The following is a 22,001-nucleotide window of genomic DNA, read 5'->3' as shown; positions in this document are numbered from 1 at the left end:
GTTTGTATTGTATTATAATGAATGACAATCTGTGTTTTCTTATTTTTTGAATCACACCTTATTAGGTGTGAAAAGGGGGATTATTGGGGATTTATTATTCTCCTAAATTGATGGGATGACTAATTTAGAAAGAATGCATTCTTGACTGGGCTAATGTAGGCTGTGACACCTGGCAAGGCTGTGATTGATGTGAAGAGCTGTTTTAGGGGGTAAAGGGAGATAAGGATTTGCCTCCAATATTCTAGACTATACTAGTTCTTTGTGATCTGTGGGCCTTCCTTGGACGTAGGAATGATGTCTAAGGGAGCTGGCTCTTCTCACTATGATAGGTTGTTATGATAATCTTGTGCCTGGCTGAAGTGTGCAACAAATGGCGCCGAGGAGATGAGACCAACCCCTGAATCAATGGATTGGCTGAGTAAGTTTAAACCACACTCAGTCCTCTACTCTAATTGGCCAGCAGAGAAGTGGGAAATTCCCTCTGTCAGAGTATTTGAGTATTGAATCTGAAACAATGTGTTAGTTGTCTGGGGTGTCCTGCGAGACATCTGAGAGCCCGTATATACGAAACATCATATTTACCATTGAAGGTTTTTGCATTAATTAAAATAACTAGTATATCTTAGAAGTCGTGTTGACCTCTTTTGTTCCTAATACCAGATTTGAATTGACGCGACTTTGACATTATGGATGTATCCCCCCCAAAAAATCTATAGAAAACAGCTTAAACAAATGAAAATGCAGCTTCTTTGCTGTTATTCTGGCTGCACTGTTTGACGTGACTGTGTTAGCTGAAGTTGCCTAGCTAGCAAGCAAGGGATAAGAACGTTGACAGCCATCATGGCAACGGAACATTTAGAATGATTGACCAGCCGGCTTGGGTACCAACCCTAGATTTGTGTCGGGACTACACCAAGTATACCAAACGGCCCTCTGGTTCGTTCAGCCATTCTTATGGGAAAAATGAATGGGGAAAGAATAGGGTTTTGGAATAAACGCTGACAATAAGGTCTGAATTTAACACAGGCTCATGAGATCTTATACGTTTCATTCTATGAGATAATAGCAGTCAGTTAACATGACCTTTATGAATTATGAAGTCTTTATGTGATTTATGTGTTTTTTATTATTACATAAATTCTTCAAAATTCACAAAAAGTGATGTTAGCTGATGAAGATGATCTCATAGAACAAAACGTATAAGATCTCCTAAGCCTCTGTTTACCATAGACCTTATTTCCGGTGTTTATCCAAAAACCCTACAGTAACTGTCACGATCGTCGAGAAGAGAGGACCAAGGCGCAGCGTGGAATGCGAACATACTTTTTTATTAGAGATCACACGAACTGTCACGCCCTGGCTCTGGGGACACTGTTATGTTGTGTAGATCTATGTTCCCTATTTCTATGTTGGCCTGAGTGACTCCCAATCAGAGGCAACGAGTGTCAGCTGTTTGCTGGTTGTCTCTGATTGGGAGCCATATTTAAACTGTCGGTTTTTCCTTTGGTTTTGTGGGTTCTTGTTTCAAGTTGGTTTAGTTACCGTCTTTGTTGTTTTGATCGTGTTTTCGCTCAATAAAGAGTATGTTTGCCTGCAACGCTGCGCCTTGGTCCTCATCTGTTCCTGACGATCGTGACAGAAGAACCCACCACAACTGGACCAAGCAGCGAGTCGAGGAGCCATCATCAGGGAAATCCCTAGCAGATCTCCGTGGCAGCCTCGACTGGGTCAAGCCGAGTGAAGAGCGGAGAGAGTGGACTTGGGAACAATGGATTAAGAGTCTCGACTGGGCCAAGCCAAGTGAAGAGCAGAAAGGTTGGACTTTGAAGCAGTGGGGTGAGAGTCTGGCGAGAACTAGGGAGGCCTGGTCCACGGGGAGGAGAGAACCCCAGAAAATTTTTAGGGGGGCTCACGACGTGGACGACGGGGCAGCAGGAGGCCGCGATGGAGCGGTCCAGCGGGTGTGCAGAGGAGGCCGCCAGGTTAAGGGGGCCACTGGTCACAGAGGAGAGGGAAAGTGTGGAGGCACGGAGAGAGGTACTGGGGTGTGTTACCAGTCCGGTCCGGCCCGTTCCTGATCCCTGCGTAGGGCCAGTGGTGTGTGTCCCCAGTACGGTCCGGCCTGTTCCTGTTCCTCGCATCGAGCCTGTGGTGCGTGTCGTCAGCCCGGCCCGGCCTGTTCCGGCTCCCCGCACCAAACCTATGGTGCGTGTCGCCAGCCCGGCCCGGCCTGTTCCTGCTCCCCGCACCAAGCCAATGGTGCGCGTCGTCAGCCCTGTCCGGCCCGTTCCTGCTCTCCGCACCAAGTCTGTGGTGCGCGTCGCCAGCCCGGTCCGGCCTGTTCCTGCTCCCTGCACCAAACCTGTGGTGCGCGTCGCCAGCCTGGTCCGGCCTGTTCCTGCTCCCCGCACCAAGTCTGTGGTGCGTTTCGTCAGCCCTGTCCGGCCCGTTCCTGCTCTCCGCATCAAGTCTGTGGTGCGCGTCGCCAGCCCAGTCCGGCCCATTCCTGCTCCACGCACCAAGCCAGGGGTGCGTATCGTCAGCCCGGTCCGGCCAGTTGCTACTCCACGCACCAAGCCAGGGGTGCGCATCGTCAGCCCGGTCCGGTCCGTTCCTGTTCCACGCACCAAGCCAGGGGTGCGTGTCGTCAGTCCGGCTCCGGCCAGCGGGGCCAGACCGGACCAGGGGTACTTTGGGGGGTTGGAGAGGAAGTGGGGATCGGGCCCAGAGCCGGATCCGCCGCCAAGGCGGAGTGCCCACCCGGTCCCTACCCTGTGGTATTTAGTTGGCTCGGTCGGAGTCCGCGCCTTTAGGGGGGGGTACTGTCACGCCCTGGCTCTGGGGACACTGTTATGTTGAGCCAGGGTGTGTAGATCTATGTTCCCTATTTCTATGTTGGCCTGAGTGACTCCCAATCAGAGGCAACGAGTGTCAGCTGTTTGCTGGTTGTCTCTGATTGGGAGCCATATTTAAACTGTCGGTTTTTCCTTTGGTTTTGTGGGTTCTTGTTTCAAGTTGGTTTAGTTTGACCGTGAACTGTCACGTTACCGTCTTTGTTGTTTTGATCGTGTTTTCGCTCAATAAAGAGTATGTTTGCCTGCAACGCTGCGCCTTGGTCCTCATCTGTTCCTGACGAAAGTGACACAAACAAAACAACAAACGATACGAAACGTGAAGTCCTTGGTTACAATACAAACCATACGGAACAAGATCCCACAACACACTGTGGAAAACAGGCTGCCTAAGTATGGTCCCCAATCAGAGACAACAAGCAACAGCTGATACTCGTTGCCTCTGATTGAGAACCACACCGGCCAACATAGAAACAAATGAACTAGAATATAACCCTAGCACACAAAACACATAGAAACACCACACCCTGGCTCAACATAACAGAGTCCCAGAGCCAGGGCGTGACAGTACCCCCCCCCAAAGGCGCGGACTGTGACCGCGCCAAACATAAACCGAACAGGGGAGGGCCGGATGGGCATTCCTCCACAGAGGCGGTTCCGGCTCCGGGCTTGACCCCCACCCTCCAACAAACCCCCCAAAGCGCCCCTGGTCCGGTCTGGCCCTGCTGGCCGGAGCTGGACTGAACACTGGTGGAGCGGATTGCTCTAGCTCCGGAGTAGAGCAGCTGACGGGCTGTGCCGGACTGACGACGTGCACCACAGGCTTGGTGCGTGGAGCAGGGACGGGCCGGACCGGGCTGACGACACGCACCATTGGCTTGGTGCGGGGAGCAGGGACGGGCCGAACCGGGCTGACGAAGCGCACCACTGGCTTGGTGCGGGGAGCAGGGACGGGCCGAACCGGGCTGACGCGCGCACCACTGGCTGGTGCGGGGAGCAGGGACGGGCCGAACCGGGCTGACGACGCGCACCACTGGCTTGGTGCGGGGAGCAGGGACGGGCCGAACCGGGCTGACGACGCGCACCACTGGCTTGGTGCGGGGAGCAGGAACAGGCCGGACCGGGCTGACGACGCGCACCACAGACTTGGTGCGGGGAGCAGGGACGGGCCGAACCGGGCTGACGAAGCGCACCACTGGCTTGGTGTGGGGAGCAGGAATAGGCCGGACCGGGCTAACGACGCGCACCACAGGCTTGGTGCGAGGGGCAGGAACATGCCGGACCGGGCTGGCGACGCGCACCACAGGCTCGGTGCGAGGGACAGGAACAAGCCGGACCGTACTGGGGACACACACCACTGGCCCTACGCGGGGATCAGGAACGGGCCAGACCGGACTGGCAACACACCCCAGTACCTCTCGCCGTGCCTCTACATTCTCCTTCCCCCTGGTGACCAGTGACTCCCGTAACCTGGCGGCCTCCTTTGCCAACCCGCTGAACCACTCTATCCCGTCCTCCTGCTGCCCCGTCGTCCACGGCATGAGCCCCCCCCTAAACATTTTCTGGGCGTCTCTCCTCCCCGTGGGCCAGGCCTCCATGGCTCTCGCCAGACTCTCGCTCCTCTGCTCCAAAGTCCAGCCTCTCTCCTCCTCACGCTGCTTGACCCAGTCGAGGTTGATATTCAGAGTCACCTCTGGCGTTGGCTCCTGGACACGCTGCTTGGTCCAATTATGGTGGGATCTTCTGTCACGATCGTCGGAGGAAGTGGACCAATGCGCAGCGTGGAATGAGAACATACTTTTTTATTTCACCACACGAACAAAACAACAAAACGATAACGTGACGTCCTTGGTTACCAACACTAACCATACACGGAACAAAATCCCACAAATTCTGTGGCCAAACAGGCTGCCTAAGTATGGTTCCCAATCAGAAGCAACGTGAATCAGCTGTTGCTTGTTGTCTCTGATTGGGAACCATACTTAGGCAGCCTGTTTGGCCACAGAATTTGTGGGATTTTGTTCCGTGTATTTTGTTCCGACGTGAGGAATTTGTATGGGGGTCAATGAGTCAAATTTGGTCAATAAATAATTGGCAATTTGCTACGTGGGGCTTATTTTGATCGAATTTTTGGTTGTTGTAATTGTTAGGTTATGCAGAGTGACGCACGAGGCATTTCTGCAACTGACAACTACATATTGGAGTTGTGTCTGTTGTGATACTTATGGACATTGCCATGGAGGGCTTCCACTATTTTAACGTAGTCAACCGGGTGGGAATTCCTGAGTTGGGAGAAATCTGCCATTGAAGAAAATTGAATACTTTAACATGGAGAGCATAGGCAACGCCATTGAAGCTGTCACAGATACAAATTCGATCAAAATAAGCCCCACGTAGCAAATTGCCAATTATTTATTGACCAAATTTGACTCATTGACCCCCATACAAATTCCTCACGTCGTGGACAGATTCTGGGCAGAGTAAAACCTGGCTTTGTCTCTTCCCGTGTATCCTTTTTCAAATCCAGGCCTTGAGGTCCACAGCATTAATGATTTATTATTCTCCTTAAGGGTGGTTGAGTAGAAGTTGGTTAAACCTCCAGGGAATAAAGAACCAGGAGCACCAGCGGACCGCAATGCTCTGTTTTGGGTACCTTTGATCAGGAATATCAAACTGTGTCCACAAGGTGGTGCAAGAACTAATTGGGTATTCAAACTGAAGTGGTACAACATGTTGCATTGCACCATTTAGGGCACTGACCCATCGTGTCATGGTCATCAACCTATGATGGACGAACAACGAAGTCTTGACTGTATAGAAAACACCTTTGCCATCAATATTTTCCAGGAACAGGGGAGTCACTGTCCTAGTGATACAAGTAACCTGGCAGAAGAGGGTACTCATTAAGCAGGTATAAGAAACAACTTTTTTTTAAAGTGGTCCTCTGTAGCTCAACTGGTAGAGCACGGCGCTTGTAACGCCAAGGTAGTGGGTTCGATCCCCGGGACCACCCATACACAAAAATGTATGCACGCATGACTGTAAGTCGCTTTGGATAAAAGCGTCTGCTAAATGGCATATTATTATTATATATCTGTATCTGCCCTCTCATTGGTTAGAATGGTCCCGCCTGCCTTCCATCTTTGAGGACATTGTTAGAGCGGTCACTCGACTAGCTTGACAATACAGGTAATATTTGCTACACAACAAAAACATGAGGTTGAAATAGAAACTGGGTGATGTTGACTCAATGACAAGTCAATCCTTCATTTTTAAAACAGCATTTTTATTTGTTTAAAAAAATTAACATTTCATTTCATTGTCACTAATAAACAGTACGGAAGCACTGAAAGTCTGAGCAGTTTCACAGCTTTTCAAGTATGTTCATTCAGTTTAGTCTCTGCAGGGGCAGGGCCAAGAGTGCAGGGCTTCAAGCTGAGCATATTCCGACTCAGTGTCCTGATCCAATCAGGCCCAACGTCGCGTCCAATAGAAACAAGTCAAGAACCCATCACTTGCTTGATCCAGTGATGAACAAATTAGATGTTGTCCTCAGTAGTGCACTGTAGTTAGTCACATCAATCCTCCCAGAAAGAAGAGCGATTTGGTGAAATGGGCAAAGAGAGGGGCAGAGGAAGAGAAACAAAGGAAGAGAACATATTGGGAGTAAGAAAAGGAAGGGAGAAAGGAGAGATTTTGGGGTTAGAGAAAAGGAGAGCGAAAAAAGGGAAAGACACTTGCCATGTGGATCATCAAAATGCCAGCTGTTTACCTTCCATATCCAGCCACAAGAGAAAGCCCTCAAGCATCTGCATTCATGACTGCAATAACATGAAGGAACAAATTCAATACCACTTGAATCAATTCTAAAGCAATAAAACGTCTTCCACATGTAAACAATTTCACTGTTTGAAGAGAGAGAGAAATAAAAGTGTGCAGTTCTCCTGGCTCCTCATCCTCCTCCTTTCCGCTAAGCCCGCCCATTGTGCTGGCGCCACCACAGTTACATCAGAGGCAGTGTACGAGTTTATTAGTTAGTCCCCTCCCCTCACACCAGGCCCCGCCTCTCCGTCCCTCATTGTTCCGGGAGCCCCACCCCTAGGCCGCCTCCCCTCGTCATTTATTAAGAGTGCCCCCCCGTAGGTCAACTCGGGGACAGCAGGAAGCGATCCAGGTACTGCGAGATGACCTCCCAGTTCCTCCACAGGAAGGCGAGGAGGACGACGAAGAGCAGTGTGGAGAAGGTGCGGCTGCGCATCAGTGGCACCACGCAGTTGGCCACGGTGGAGACGAACACCAGGAGCACGGCCATGACGGCTAGCAGCACGTTGATGAGCTTGCCCAGCAGGGTCCGGGCCGTGGCGTTCTCTAGGCCCTCTAGCTGGACCACCTGCTGCTGTTGCTGCTGCAGCTCCATCTTGGAGATACGTGTCTGGCACACCTCCAGAGCCTCCTACATGGGGGGGGGGGGACATGGTTAAACAGTTTGGAACGTCACCAACTCGCTTCAGCACAAAACACAGCTAGACCCTATCGTAGAACATATTTTAAATATACACACACACGTATGTATGTATGTATATATACACATATATACACACACATATATACACATATATACATATACACACACACACATATATATACGCATACATACATACATACATACATACATACATACATACATACATACATACATACATACATACATACATACATACATACATACATACATACATACATACATATATATATATATATATATATATATATATACATACAGTTGAAGTCGGAAGTTTACATACACCTTTGACAAATACATTTAAACTCAGTTTTTCACAATTCCTGACATTTAATCCTAGTAAAAATTCCCTGTCTTAGGTCAGTTAGGATCACCACTTTATTTTAAGAATGTGAAATGTCAGAATAATAGTAGAGAGAATGATTTATTTCAGCTTTTATTTCTTTCATCACATTCACAGTGGGTCAGAAGTTTACATACACTCAATTCGTATTTGGTAGCATTGCCTTTAAATTGTTTAACTTGGGTCAAATGAATCGGGTAGTCTTCCAGAAGCTTCCCACAATAAGTTGGGTGAATTTTGGCCCAATCCTCCTGACAGAGCTAGTGTAACGGAGTCAGGTTTGTAGGCCTCCTTGCTCGCACATGCTTTTTCAGTTCTGCCCACACATTTTCTATAGGATTGAGGTCAGGCCTTTGTGATGGCCACTCCAATACCTTGACTTTGTTGTCCTTAAGCCATTTTGCCACAACTTTGGAAGTATGCTTGGGGCCATTGTCCATTTGGAAGACCCATTTGCGACCAAGCTTTAACTTCCTGACTGATGTCTTGAGATGTTGCTTCAATATATCCACATAATATTCCTTCCTCATGATGCCATCTATTTTGTGAAGTGCACCAGTCCCTCCTGCAGCAAAGCACCCCCACAGCATGATGCTGCCACCCCCGTGCTTCACGGTTGGGATGGTGTTCTTCGGCTTGCAAGCAACCCCCTTTTTCCTCCAAACATAACGATGGTCATTATGGCCAAACAGTTCTATTTTTGTTTCATCAGACCAGAGGACATTTCTCCAAAAAGTCCCCATGTGCAGTTGCAAACCGTAGTCTGGCTTTTTTATAGTGGTTTTGGAGCAGTGGCTTCTTCCTTGCTGAGCGGCCTTTCAGGTTCTGTCAATATAGGACTCGTTTTACTGTGGGTATAAATACTTTTGTACCTGTTTCCTCCAGCATCTTCACAAGGTCCTTTGCTGTTGTTCTGGGATTGATTTGCACTTTTCGCACCAAAATACGTTCATCTCTTGGAGACAGAACGTGTCTCCTTCCTGAGCGGTATGACGGCTGCGTGGTCCTATGGTGTTTATACTTGCGTTCTATTGTTTGTACAGATGAACGTGGTACCTTCAGGCATTTGGAAATTGCCCCCAAGGATGAACCAGACTAGTGGAGGTCTACAATTAGTTTTCTGAATCCTTGGCTGATTTCTTTAGATTTTCCCATGATGTCAAGCAGAGGCACTGAGTTTGAAGGTAGTTCTTGAAATACATCCACAGGTACACCTCCAATTGACTCAAATTATGTCAATTAGCCTATCAGAAGCTTCTAAAGCCATGACATCATTTTCTGGAATTTTCCAAGCTGTTTAAAGGAACAGTCAACTTAGTGTATGTAGAGTATATTTTTAGTGTATGTAAACTTCTGACCCACTGGAATTGTGATTCAGTGAATTATAAGTGAAATAATCTGTCTGTAAACAATTGTTGGAAAAATTATTTGTGTCTTGCACAAAGTAGATGTCCTAACCGACTTGCCAAAACTATAGTTTGTTAACAAGAAATGTGTGGAGTGGTTAAAAAACTAGTTTTAATGACTCCAACTTAAGTGTATGTACATTTCCGACTTCAACTGTACTTCAATTTTTTTTTAAATTGGTACCAGGCTACCTTAAGACGAGGCTTGTGAGGCTTGTGGGGTGGGCATCCTAGAGCAAAACAAACAACATATACGTGTTCGTGAGAGTCTCACCTTTCGATGGTGAGGTCATAGTGCAGAGTTTCCCAAACTCGGTCCTCGGGACCCCAAAGGGTGCACGTTTTGGTTTTTTCCCTAACACTACACAGCTGATTCAAATTATCAAAGCATGATGATTAGTTAATTATTTGTGTGTAGTGCTAGGGCAAAAAACAAAACGTGCACCCCTTGGGGTTCCGAGGACCGAGTTTGGAAAACCCTGTATTAGTGTGTAGGCTAAACTGTTCAGACGCTACAGACAGAAGTTGGCAGATCGGTGGTACCGACTGACACTTGTGGGGGTCGTAGAGCAAAACGGAGAACACCATCGTGTTTGTGAGAATCTCATCTTTCCTTAGAGTTTGTAGGCCAAACCGTTCGGACGCTACAGACATTTTCGTGAGAAGACAGATTTGCGGGATGTCTCCTAGTCTGACAAACACCTCTGTAGCTCTGCCACCTTCCACCGCAGATTCGGAAGGCCGACATCGGCGGATGCGGTGGATTGAGACGCAGTCTCTAGCTTAATCAGACAGATTTTTAATGGGGATGTTTTTATTATGCTAATTATATTTCCTCAGGGGCGCGGACATTGACTTTTAATGAGATTCACTGGATGAGTCCTCAATCTCCATGTTTTCAGAAAAGACTCCTGAAGATGCACAATGACTACTTCTACACTGAAGTCAAGGGAACTCCCTTCAGGTGAGGGGAGATGCTTTGAGAGTAGGGTACACATGCTTCTTTAGTTTCTCAGCACATTTATTGATTTATCCATTTATCTTGATAAATTCTCTGATGTCCTTCTGAAAGTTGACATGATGGCTGGTTCAGTGCCATGTGTCTCTGTGGGCCCATTTCCCAGACATAGATAACGCCTAGTCCAGTGGAGGCTGCTGAGGGGAGGACGGCTCATAATAATGTCTGGAACGGTGCAAATGGAATGGCATCAAACACATGGAAACCTTGTGTTTATGTATTTGATACCATTCCACCTATTCCGCTCTAGCCAATACCACAAGCCCGTTCTCCCCAATTAAGGTGCCACCAACCTCCTGTGGCCTAGTCCTAAACTGAAAAGCAGAGACTTCCTGATGGCGGAGGATAAGGAGGGGGTGTTCAACGCTGACCACTTCCCTCTGTGGTGCAAGAGAGCAGCGGAGCAGGTTCCCGGCACCTTCGTCTACTCTATCCCATTTGGAGGTATGGAGACACTTACACAAAATGTACCTTTACTCTATATCCAGAATCCCCACACCCAACACAAGGTGTTACACGTTCATCATTTACTTGCACTGTATTTGTATTATGTTGTCTTTGAAATACTACTTCATTTTACTTTAATCAATATACAGTTTCTCTAATATACAGTAGCTCACTCTCCCTAACTTGTAATTGAGTGTCATCTGCAGCTTATTTTCCCCACACCCCACTCAATAGATTTCTTTAGTTAACCCTGTGTACTGTATCTCTGTGGGTTACCGTGGAGATTCTGTGTATCTCTGATAGGTTTATCATGGAGATTCTGTGTATCTGTGTCTCTGATATAGGGTGTACTCAGCCTCTTCGCTCCGGGAGACCTGCACACATTAATCTGGTCTCCCGTCGCTGAAGGCGACATCCCGTACCCCAAAAACATATTTACCAGCCCTCTGGTTTATCTATTTCTGATCAACCTTTCCTTTCACCGAAGGCAAATCTATAATCCGGAATGCCTTACCAGTTTGTACGGGCTATACACTCTGTGAAAATAAACGTTTAAATCCAACTTTTCCAGAGTTTACCGAATTCACACCATATCACCCTAAAGCCAAAGGTTCATTGACATCTGAGATCACACGGTAATCTTGCATGGCAACTACTACAGAGTATGGCGACTAGGGAGTGACCTTTGGAAAAAATTTATTTCAACGTTTACTTTTCCCATAGTTCACACATTGTATAGGCCGTACCGATCGGTAAGGTATTATAGATTTGCCTTGTGACGGGAAAAGTTTCCCGGAAATAGGTCAATCAGAGGGCTGGTAAATATGTTTTCAGGGTATGGGATGTCGCCTGCAGTGACGGGAGACCAGATGAATGTGTACAACTCTCACTGAGCGAAGAGGCTAGGGCAGGGACGGCCTGTTCAATAGGGCGATATGGGCGACGCACTGCCAAACGGGAAAAGGAAGGGATTTTTTTTCTAATCAATTATATCACGGCAACAGTAGTTATCAGTGTTGTAATCTGATCTGACTGCCACTAAATGTCAAATCAGGCTAAAGTCGTGCTTCAAATGGCCCCGCCCATTTTTGGGCGATTTCAGTCAGGTTGAAAATCGCCCAGAAGTCTCTCATAGCCTGTCATGTAAAATCTATTTTTTCAAATTTCAAAGCTTTCAATACATTCTCTATGGGTGTCTGTGGGCTTGCACTTACGCGCTTTCGTCATACGTGACGTAACCATGAACGTAACTAAGCAAATAGCGGCTAGCAGCGTCTCTTTGCGACCTGCAGTGTGGCGTTATTTTATGTTTTTAATTTGTACACTTAGTGGCGTTATTTTATGTTTTTAATTTGTACACTTAGTTTACAAACATTCTGCCAACCATGGATTTCGAGTGGTGGGTTTTGGACTGATCTTGTTGATCGTGTACATACCCGCTACTGAACGGACTAAATAATGAAAACGTTGCTGGCAGCGGAATCCAATACAGCTGGGAGACTTGGCTGGATGACAGAGTCCCGGACAGAGAAGTGGAGCCGGCCGGCTTCACCCCTGGTCGGAGCGGACCTCGATCTGACAGTCACAGGGAAAATCGATCCTGGTAAGAGAGCGACTCTGTACCCCGAGCCCCGACATTGAACTGCTTTCTGTGTCACTGTGACCTTACTATCTGCCCCGTGAGTTCCCCCAATTGTTTGTTACCGTTGTGTACTGTTGATAATCACAAGTTTACTGGAGAACTGAGACCAAGTAGAGACTTTGGACAGGGTGGATATGGTATAATAAAGGCAGTTTATTCAGAGGTAAAGATATCTGGAATCGCGTGCACGGACTCGTTCGTCAAACTCTTAGGGAGCTATCTGAAGAGAGCCCCGAAAACATTGTGTGCTGACATTTTATACAATAAATGATGTAGGTTGAATCTAGTAGTTCTGATCTTCTGATTGGTCCTGATGAGTTGGGCGAGGTCCCCCTCCACTGTTGCATTGGCTCTGAGTCGGGTTCTCTGTCTTCAAATGTTCAGCCTAAAGAGAGGGGATTTTTGTGTGTGTGTGTGTGTGTGTTTAACAGTGATGATGTGTGTGTGTGTGTGTGTTTAACAGTGATGATGTGTGTGTGTGTGTGTGTTATCAGTGATGATGTGTGTGTGTGTGTGTGTGTGTGTCCTCAGAGCAAGAACTCGTGAGTTGGAAGAACTGAGAGACCTATGGCGTGGGTGTTGTCCTTGGCCACCTGCTGACAAGGCTGACAAGATAGGACTCTTTTGTCCATTGATATAGGATAGGAACAGCATTGATTGAAAACAAACGCCCAACACAAAATGGGTCATGCACAAGATTTTAGTCAGACCAAGCTATAACATTATATATTTACTACGACAGTACATTCAACCAAAAGCTAATATAACAAAGGCATCAGAGATTATTTATAATCTGTCACAGAAACTGGAATCCATCTCCCCAGATCAGTCAATAAATGCTTCTGGTATTGACTTATATGCTGCCCCTGTCTTCATGTTGTTGCTGGACATATCTTTTTTTAAATGTGTGTAGGTCACCTAAATCATCAGAAAAATTGCCCCTCCTGAGAATTTTTTCAGGAGCCGCCACTGGGCTAGGGTGTACTGTACAGCTCATCTCTCTCACTGTAATTAATGTAATTAATGTGCCCCACTTTCTTCCCACTGAGGGAAGGAGAGGATCAGGATCATACTGTTGTTCCCTGTTGTCTACCAGCCTCTACCTTCCTCTAACTGCTCTTATCTCTTAGTCTGTTGTTTAATGTCCCTCCTTTACTCCCACCTCCGCTGTTTAATACTATAACCTCCTCCAACAATCCCTGTCCCAGAGGTTCTGTAGTGCTATTGCCAGAACTGTTTTTTTCCACAGAACACATCACTCTCTCTGTGTCAGAATAATTTCAAACATCCTGGTTGTAGCGTACTGATGGAATTCCATCACTGAGTGTAGTACTGTGGGTTGCGATTGCCTGCTGTTGGTATGGCGCCATCTTTTGGTTAGAAAAGGTGTTCTCTTTTATTTCTGTGACTTGGTTTTCCTGCTGTGATTATGCGGAGGTGCTGAGGGTGGAATGGAATATATAGTGTATTTTATAAGATCTATTGAAATAGTAGAAATTGTTATTTTCCTTACACAACATTTGTTGATTGAGGCTAATGTCTGTGCTCTGTGTTCCTGTTTTTCTCCAGGAAATAAGAATAAGAGTGTGGTTTTGGCCAGCACCGCCATACAGCTGCTGGATGACAGGAAGTCGCCTATTGTTGCTTGTAAGCTCCCTGAAAAAACCTTAACTTCTCCCTAGAAGTCTCCCTAGAATAGTGTATAATGCCCCTAACATAGAGAGCTACTGTACCTGTTACAGGCTTGTAACTGTAATGTTTTCGATATAAAGCCCCCTTTGAAGACATGTGAAGAAACTCCTCTTCTAGACCTACAGTGTGCTGACTGTGTTCTGTTTGTGTTTTTGTTAAACCCACTGTTACGAACCCCGTGGCTCTAAACGTCTAGGGTGGATGGACATGAGACCCGTAACATAAATTATGCAAATTATAAGTGTGACCTGGAACAGTGAGAACAAAAATGACACAACAACCGTGAACTACCGTCAAACATAAATGGTTTATTGCTAAACACACGGTAAAGGTTTGGGAAAAAGGGCTGAGCAGGACCCAAGAAATGAAACAATAGTGTAAAACCCCCTAAACTGATCTAGCCTGCCTAAAGAACCGCTAGGCTACTGCTAGTCATACAAAAGTACAGTGGGTGGTCCGCTCAGGTCTAACTAGTGTTTTTAGACAGATTTCTTCCTACGGGTAATGTACGCCCAAGGGCAACTAGCTTAAACTCCCCTTTTCCCAGAAACACACAAAGCTACCAAACAGGGTAATCAGCAACAAAGTAAGTACACAATACACAGGACACCACAGTATCCACACTCACATAAAGAAATGGCTTCTAACAAAGTTACCAATAGGGTAACCAACAACTTAGTGAGTACACAACACACAGGACACCACCGTGTCCATACTCACATATGGCAAAAAGTCTCTCTCTCTCAACAAACACAAGTCACTGGTTTTATATAATGGGATGTGTGATTGAACAAACGAGTAACAGGTGGTGCAATGCACAGGAATGTTCCCTGATTGGTCCAATCAGCAGACACCTCAACGACCACCAATCAGGAACATACAGGACACCTGTGATTAGGGCAGAAGGAGAGAAACACACAAAAACACAGGATACCTGTATCCGTAACACCCACTATAGCCGTTGGGATTCAGATGAAGCTGGATTTCTTTCAGAGGAAGTTCTGGACCGCTAGCAGACAGGTAGACACACACACACAAACACACACACACACACACACAAACAATATCAAGTGCTGTGAGACATGCTTTATTGATAATTCTAATAATTGATTCATCTTATTGATTCGATCCAGTGTGCTGCTCTGGATGGGAAGTGCACCATCAGCTGTGATAATGAGGTAAGACCAGAGACTACCTGTCTGTCACGCTCTCATGCTACTTCCTGTTTCTTAGCCTCTGGTCTGTGTCTCAGCTTTTCTACTTCCTGTCTGTACTGTCTGTGACCTTTCTCTGTTTCCTCTCAGTATTGAATTACTAAATTATGTCATGCCTTGAAGATTGATCTTTATTTCTAACAGGACTGCAAGTGTTACCTTATAGACAACAACGGATTTATTCTGGTCACAGAGGACTACTCTCAGGTACCATTAATAATATAATAGACACGGTGTGTGTGTGTGTGTGTGTGTGTGTGTGTGTGTGTGTGTGTGTGTGTGTGTGTGTGTGTGCGTATATGTGTCCCGTAGCTCCCCTGGCTCCTAGTATTTGCTTTTAAATGAACATCTTCTTCCTCAGACGGGGCTGTTCTTTGGAGAGGTGGAGGGTGCTGTTATGAACAAGCTGCTTCTCATGGGCTCCTTCAAAAGGTTAGAGGAGAAATCCTGTTACAGTCGTACCCTGAACACACACACACACACACTGAGAATGGTCTATTGTCTCCTCTCTCTAGGATCACTCTGTATGACTATCAGGCTCTCTGTAGAGAGTATGCTGGCAGCAGTGACAGCTCCTGCTCTTTATCACATGTAAGTACTGTCCCTAAATAGTATTGCATGTAAGCACTGCCCCTAAATAGTATCACATGTAAGCACTGCCCCTAAATGGTATCACATGTAAGCACTGCCCCTAAATAGTATCACATGTAAGCACTGCCCCTAAATAGTATCACATGTAAGCACTGCCCCTAAATAGTATCGCATGTAGGCACTGTCCCTAAATAGTATCGCATGTAAGCACTCCCCTAAATGGTATCGCATGTAAGCACTGTCCCTAAATAGTATCACATGTAAGCACTCCCCTAAATAGTATCGCATGTAAGCACTGTCCCTAAATAGTATCACATGTAAGTACTGCCCATACACTACTGATCAGACTTACATACATCCAGTCAATGCTAATTATTTAATTTCTTCTCTCCCAGCCCTTCTCCATTGTGAAATGGCTCCTGACCGAACTTGTCATGTGAGAATAATAAAAGAATCACCTTGAAACGATAAAATAATGAGATGCATTGATTATCAACCACAGTACATATTATTGTATAAATGTATGTTCGTGTAATCCTCATCAGTTTCCTGCTGGAGTTCAACCTTTACAGCTGGTGGCATGTTGATCTCTCAGTCAAAGGTCAGTGTGTGCAAGAACATACCTTGAGGTGTGTGTGTGTCTGTAGGTGCGTGCGTGTCTATGTCTGTGGGTGCTTGCACACATGCATGTGTGTGTGTGAGTCTTGCGTGTTTTTAGTATGTTAAGATTTACATATCCCATTTCCAGCCCAAAGATCGAGGGGAAAGACCATGATGGTGCCATGTGACACGGAGTACCCTGCCTTCGTCTCTGAGCGCACCATCAAAGAGACCACGGGAAACATCGACTGTGAGGGCTGTGCCAGGTACTGGTAACAGTTACCTTACCTGTATCTTAGGCACTGATAAACTCACTTAGCCTGTGTGTTGATGGTGTATACACTATACAGGGTAATTTCATGCATTAGTGTAGTAATATTAAAAGCATCAACTGAATCAACGCAACTCTTTCTTTCTCTCTCTCGCTTTTTGTCTCTCTCTTTCTGTCTTTCATTCTGTCTCTCTCTCCCTCCTCAGATCTTTTGTAATTCAGCAAATTCCTAGTAGTACCCTCTTCATGGTCGTCGTGGACAACAAGTGTGACTGCAGCTCTGCCCCCCTGGTTTCCATGGATCCCATCGAGATTATGTATATCATTTACTAAGCCTCAATAAGATTGAGGAGTTATAGTGTATTTTTAGCACAAAGCTTTTGAGTATTTTTTAGTAGAAGTGTTTTGTAAGTAAATGTTTAGTAGATGGGTTTTGTAAGTTAACAGTAAGTGAACTCTGAACTCAGACTTTTGTTTTCTGAGAACGTGAACAACCTTTTTCATTGTCAGAGGTATTAATACATTTCTCATACATGTAGGTATTTATGAAGCGTGCGTTATGGTTTTGTTTTCTCATCATGCTAGAATGATGTTGCAGAAATGGTCACCACAGTGTCAGTTAAATGTATCTGAGGTATCTGAGGTTCGCTTCATCATCAGTATTTCTATCCTTAACCCCTCTGCACACAATGAGTCTCTGCAATGTGATAGGCTGAAGTTTCAGAAGGACAGAAAGCGGCCAGAATCGTGTCATCCTTTCCATCCCGAGGTACGCAGTATGTAGATGTGTGTGTGCGTCTGCGTCAAAATTCTGTGATTACACAAAAAGTACATGAATGCCTGTTTGAGTGTTTAATGATGTGACATTAAGCATATATGTGACCATCTGTATATTGTCTGAACCATATAGATATATAGTGTATGTATTAATTAATTTCTAAGGTCTGAAACTCCTGTGATGCCCCCTGTGTGTGATGCAGGAGAATGCCATGGAGTGTGGAAGAGCATCAGGCCTCTCTGCCCCCCTCACGGCAGCACTGCTCCCCCTATCAATGCCCTGGCTGTGTGTTTCGGGTCGTTGTCATGCTGGAAGACCCAGCTACGACCCATCTTCAATGCTCTTACTGAGGGAAGGAGGTTGTTGGCCAAGATCTCGCGATACATGGCCCCATCCATCCTCCCCTCAATACGGTGCAGTCGTCCTGTCCCCTTTGCAGAAAAGCATCCCCAAAGAATGATGTTTCCACCTCCATGCTTTACGGTTGGGATGGTGTTCTTGGGGGTTGTACTCATCCTTCTTCTTCCTCCAAACACGGCGAGTGGAGTTTAGACCAAAAGCTCTATTTTTGTCTCATCAGACCACATGACCTTCTCCCATTCCTCCTCTGGATCATCCAGATGGTCATTGGCAAACTTCAGACGGGCCTGGACATGCGCTGGCTTGAGCAGGGGGACCTTGCGTGCGCTGCAGGATTTTAATCCATGACGGCGTAGTGTGTTACTAATGGTTTTCTTTGAGACTGTGGTCCCAGCTCTCTTCAGGTCATTGACCAGGTCCTGCCGTGTAGTTCTGGGCTGATCCCTCACCTTCCTCATGATCATTGATGCCCCACGAGGTGAGATCTTGCATGGAGCCCCAGACCGAGGGTGATTGACCGTCATCTTGAACTTCTTCCATTTTCTAATAATTGCGCCAACAGTTGTTGCCTTCTCACCAAGCTGCTTGCCTATTGTCCTGTAGCCCATCCCAGCCTTGTGCAGGTCTACAATTTTATCCCTGATGTCCTTACACAGCTCTCTGGTCTTGGCCATTGTGGAGAGGTTGGAGTCTGTTTGATTGAGTGTTTGGACAGGTATCTTTTATACAGGTAATGAGTTCAAACAGGTGCAGTTAATACAGGTAATGAGTGGATAACAGCAGGGCTTCTTAAAGAAAAACTAACAGGTCTGTGAGAGCCGGAATTCTTACTGGTTGGTAGGTGATCAAATACTTGTGTCATGCAATAAAATGCAAATTAATTACTTAAAAATCATACAATGTGATTTTCTGGATTTTTGTTTTAGATTCCGTCTCTCACAGTTGAAGTGTACCTATGATAAAAGTTACAGACCTCTACATGCTTTGTAAGTAGGAAAATCTGCAAAATCGGCAGCGTATCAAATACTTGTTCTCCCCACTGTATATAGTCCCCCCATTTGAAGAAGTCATAAGTATTTGGACAAATTCATTTATAGTGTATTAAAGTAGTCAAACATTTAGTATTTTGGTCCCACATTCCTTTCACGCAATAAATACATCAAGCTTGTGACTCAACAAACTTGTTGGATGCATTTGCGGGTTGTTTTGGATTGTGTTTTGGATTGTGTTTTGCCCAATAGGAAATGAATTGTATCCAACCGTTATGGAAGGAGGTATCACACAGGTGACATAATAGACATAAATACAGTAGATTTAGCATTTATTAGGGGGATTAAATAAGAAAGATGCTCAAAGGGGAGTTTGCCCCGGACCCCTCCAATATTAACACAGTAACAGATATTATGGATAGACATGTAACAGAAGCCAGTTGTCCACGTATAATACAGTCAATATATTACCTGCTAAGCGACTTATTTACAATAACTGGATGTGTGATAAACAAAGGATATCATGTGAGAAAGAAGGTATTCATGTGAGATGTGTGAGACATATCTACAGAAAGCCAGTGGTGTAGTTTCAGTGTGTCTGCAGACTGTAAAACCCATCCGGCTGGGCTGAGGTTGCTGGTCTGTCGGGGATTGAGCTGTATACATGGTACGTATCAGACTAGAGAAAATAAACAGAGAGAGAGAGCGAGAGAGAAAGAGCAAGAGAGAGAAAGAGAGATTATATTCATCATCAGCATTAGTTATTATGAAACTGGAAACAAAAACAAACAAAACATTTGGCTGGAGGGCCAAATGGGACTCCGGGCGGAAAGATCTAGGACATCACAGTTATCTAACCAAAATCAAACCCTCTGAACAAGAACATACAGTACCAGTCAAAAGTTTGGACACCTACTCATTCAAGGGTTTTTCTTTATTTTTTACTATTTTCTACATTGTAGAATAATAGTGAAGACATCAACACTATGAAATAATACATATGGAATCATGTAGTAACCAAAAAAGTGTTAAATAAATCAAAATATATTTTATATTTGAGATTCTTCAAATAGCCACCCTTTGCCTTGATGACAGCTTTGCACACTCTTTACATTCTCTCAACCAGCTTCACCTGGAATGCTTTTGCAACAGTCTTGAAGGAGTTCCCACATACAGTGAGGGAAAAAAGTATTTGATCCCCTGCTGATTTTGTACGTTTGCCCACTGACAAAGACATGATCAGTCTATAATTTTAATGGTAGGTTTATTTGAACAGTGAGAGACAGAATAACAACAAAAAAAATCCAGAAAAACGCATGTCAAAAATGTTATCAATTGATTTGCATTTTAATGAGGGAAATAATTATTTGACCCCTCTGCAAAACATGACTTAGTACTTGGTGGCAAAACCCTTGTTGGCAATCACAGAGGTCAGACGTTTCTTGTAGTTGGCCACCAGGTTTGCACACATCTCAGGAGGGATTTTGTCCCACTCCTCTTTGCAGATCTTCTCCAAGTCATTAAGGTTTCGAGGCTGACGTTTGGCAACTCGAACCTTCAGCTCCCTCCACAGATATTCTATGGGATTAAGGTCTGGAGACTGGCTAGGCCACTCCAGGACCTTCATGTGCTTCTTTTTGAGCCACTACTTTGTTGCCTTGGCCATGTGTTTTGGGTCATTGACATGCTGGAATACCGATCCACAACCCATTTTCAATGCCATGGCTGAGGGAAGGAGGTTCTCACCCAAGATTTGACGGTACATGGCCCTGTCCATCGTCCCTTTGATGCGGTGAAGTTATCCTGTCCCCTTAGCAGAAAAACTCCCCCAAAGCATAATGTTTCCACCTCCATGTTTGACGGTGGGGATGGTGTTCTTGGGGTCATAGGCAGCATTCCACCTCCTCCAAACACGGCGAGTTGAGTTGATGCCAAAGACCTCGATTTTGGTCTCATCTGACCACAACACTTTCACCCAGTTCTCCTCTGAATCATTCAGATGTTTCATTGGCAAACTCCAGACGGGCATGTATATGTGCTTTCTTGAGCAGGGGGACCTTGCGGGCGCTGCAGGATTTCAGTCCTTCACGGCATAGTGTGTTACCAATTGTTTTCTTGGTGACTATGGTCCCAGCTGCCTTGAGATCATTGACAAGATCCTCCCGTGTAGTTCTGGGCTGATTCCTCACCGTTCTCATGATCATTGCAACTCCACGAGGTGAGATCTTGCATGGAGCCCCAGGCCGAGGGAGATTGACAGTTATTTTGTGTTTCTTCCATTTGCGAATAATCGCACCAACTGTTGTCACCTTCTCACCAAGCTGCTTGGCGATGGTCTTGTAGCCCATTCCAGCCTTGTGTAGGTCTACAATCTTGTCCCTGACATCATTGGAGAGCTCTTTGGTCTTGGCCATGGTGGAGAGTTTGGAATCTGATTGATTGATTGCTTCTGTGGACTTGTGTCTTTTATACAGGTAACAAGCTGAGATTAGGAGCACTCCCTTTAAGAGTGTGCTCCTAATCTCAGCTCGTTACCTGTATAAAAGACACCTGGGAGCCAGAAATCTTTCTTATTGAGAGGGGGTCAAATAGTTATTTCCTTCATTAAAATGCACATCAATTTATAACATTTTTGACATGCGTTTTTCTGGATTTTGTTGTTGTTATTCTGTCTCTCACTGTTCAAATAAACCTACCATTAAATCTATAGACTGATCATTTCTTTGTCAGTGGGCAAATGTACAAAATCAGCAGGGGATCAAATACTTTTTTCCCTCACTGTATGCTGAGCACTTGTTGGCTGCTTTTCCTTCACTCTGCGGTACGACTCATCCCAAACCATCTCAATTTGGTTGAGGTCGGGGGATTGTGGAGGCCAGGTCATCTGATGCAGCACTCCATCACTCTCCTTCTTGGTAAAATAGACCTTACACAGCCTGGAGGTGTGTTGGGTCATTGTTCTGTTGAAAAAGAAATGATAGTCGTGTTTCTTGGCCCAAGAAAGTCTCTTCTTCTTATTGGTGTCCTTTAGTAGTGGTTTCTTTGCAGCAATTGTACCATGAAGGCCTGATTCACACAGTCTCCTCTGAACAGTTGATGTTGAGATGTGTCTGTTATTTGAACTCTGTGAAGCATTTATTTGGGCTGCAATTTCTGAGGCTGATAACGCTAATGAACTTATCCAGTGCAGCAGAAGTAACTCTTGGTCTTCCTGTGGTGGTCCTCATTAGAGCCAGTTTCATCATAGCGCTTGATGGTTTGTGCGACTGCACTTGA

The 22,001-nt window shown here is 45.6% G+C and overlaps 1 protein-coding gene and 1 long non-coding RNA gene across 2 annotated transcripts; both read left to right on the top strand.

The window, feature by feature from the left end:
* The first annotated feature begins 13,797 nt into the window (after positions 1–13,797).
* On the top strand, positions 13,798–15,101 carry LOC123491621. Its single transcript, XR_006661494.1, has 3 exons — positions 13,798–13,877; positions 14,881–14,942; positions 15,056–15,101. It is a non-coding gene; the product is annotated as an uncharacterized LOC123491621 (long non-coding RNA).
* Positions 15,102–15,291: 190 nt separating this feature from the next.
* On the top strand, positions 15,292–16,931 carry LOC121575460 (voltage-dependent calcium channel subunit alpha-2/delta-3-like). Its single transcript, XM_045223326.1, has 7 exons — positions 15,292–15,343; positions 15,498–15,568; positions 15,652–15,727; positions 16,123–16,163; positions 16,273–16,328; positions 16,476–16,593; positions 16,805–16,931. Exons 2-7 carry the CDS (start codon positions 15,534–15,536, stop codon positions 16,929–16,931), a joined length of 453 nt encoding a protein of 150 aa, XP_045079261.1. The 5' UTR covers positions 15,292–15,343; positions 15,498–15,533.
* Positions 16,932–22,001: the final 5,070 nt, after the last annotated feature.

The sequence above is a fragment of the Coregonus clupeaformis genome, chromosome 10, assembly GCF_020615455.1.
Source record: "Coregonus clupeaformis isolate EN_2021a chromosome 10, ASM2061545v1, whole genome shotgun sequence".
Classification (NCBI taxonomy): Eukaryota; Metazoa; Chordata; class Actinopteri; order Salmoniformes; family Salmonidae; genus Coregonus; species Coregonus clupeaformis.
This window is presented reverse-complemented; position numbering and strand designations above follow the sequence as displayed.

Coding starts and splice junctions, on each gene's coding strand:
- LOC121575460 (XM_045223326.1), top strand. CDS start 15,534: ATGAACAAGCTGCTTCTCATGGGCTCCTTCAAAAG. Junction 15,728..16,122: donor GCTCCTGCTCTTTATCACAT/GTAAGTACTGTC, acceptor CTTCTCTCCCAG/CCCTTCTCCATTGTGAAATG. Junction 16,594..16,804: donor GACTGTGAGGGCTGTGCCAG/GTACTGGTAACA, acceptor CTCCCTCCTCAG/ATCTTTTGTAATTCAGCAAA.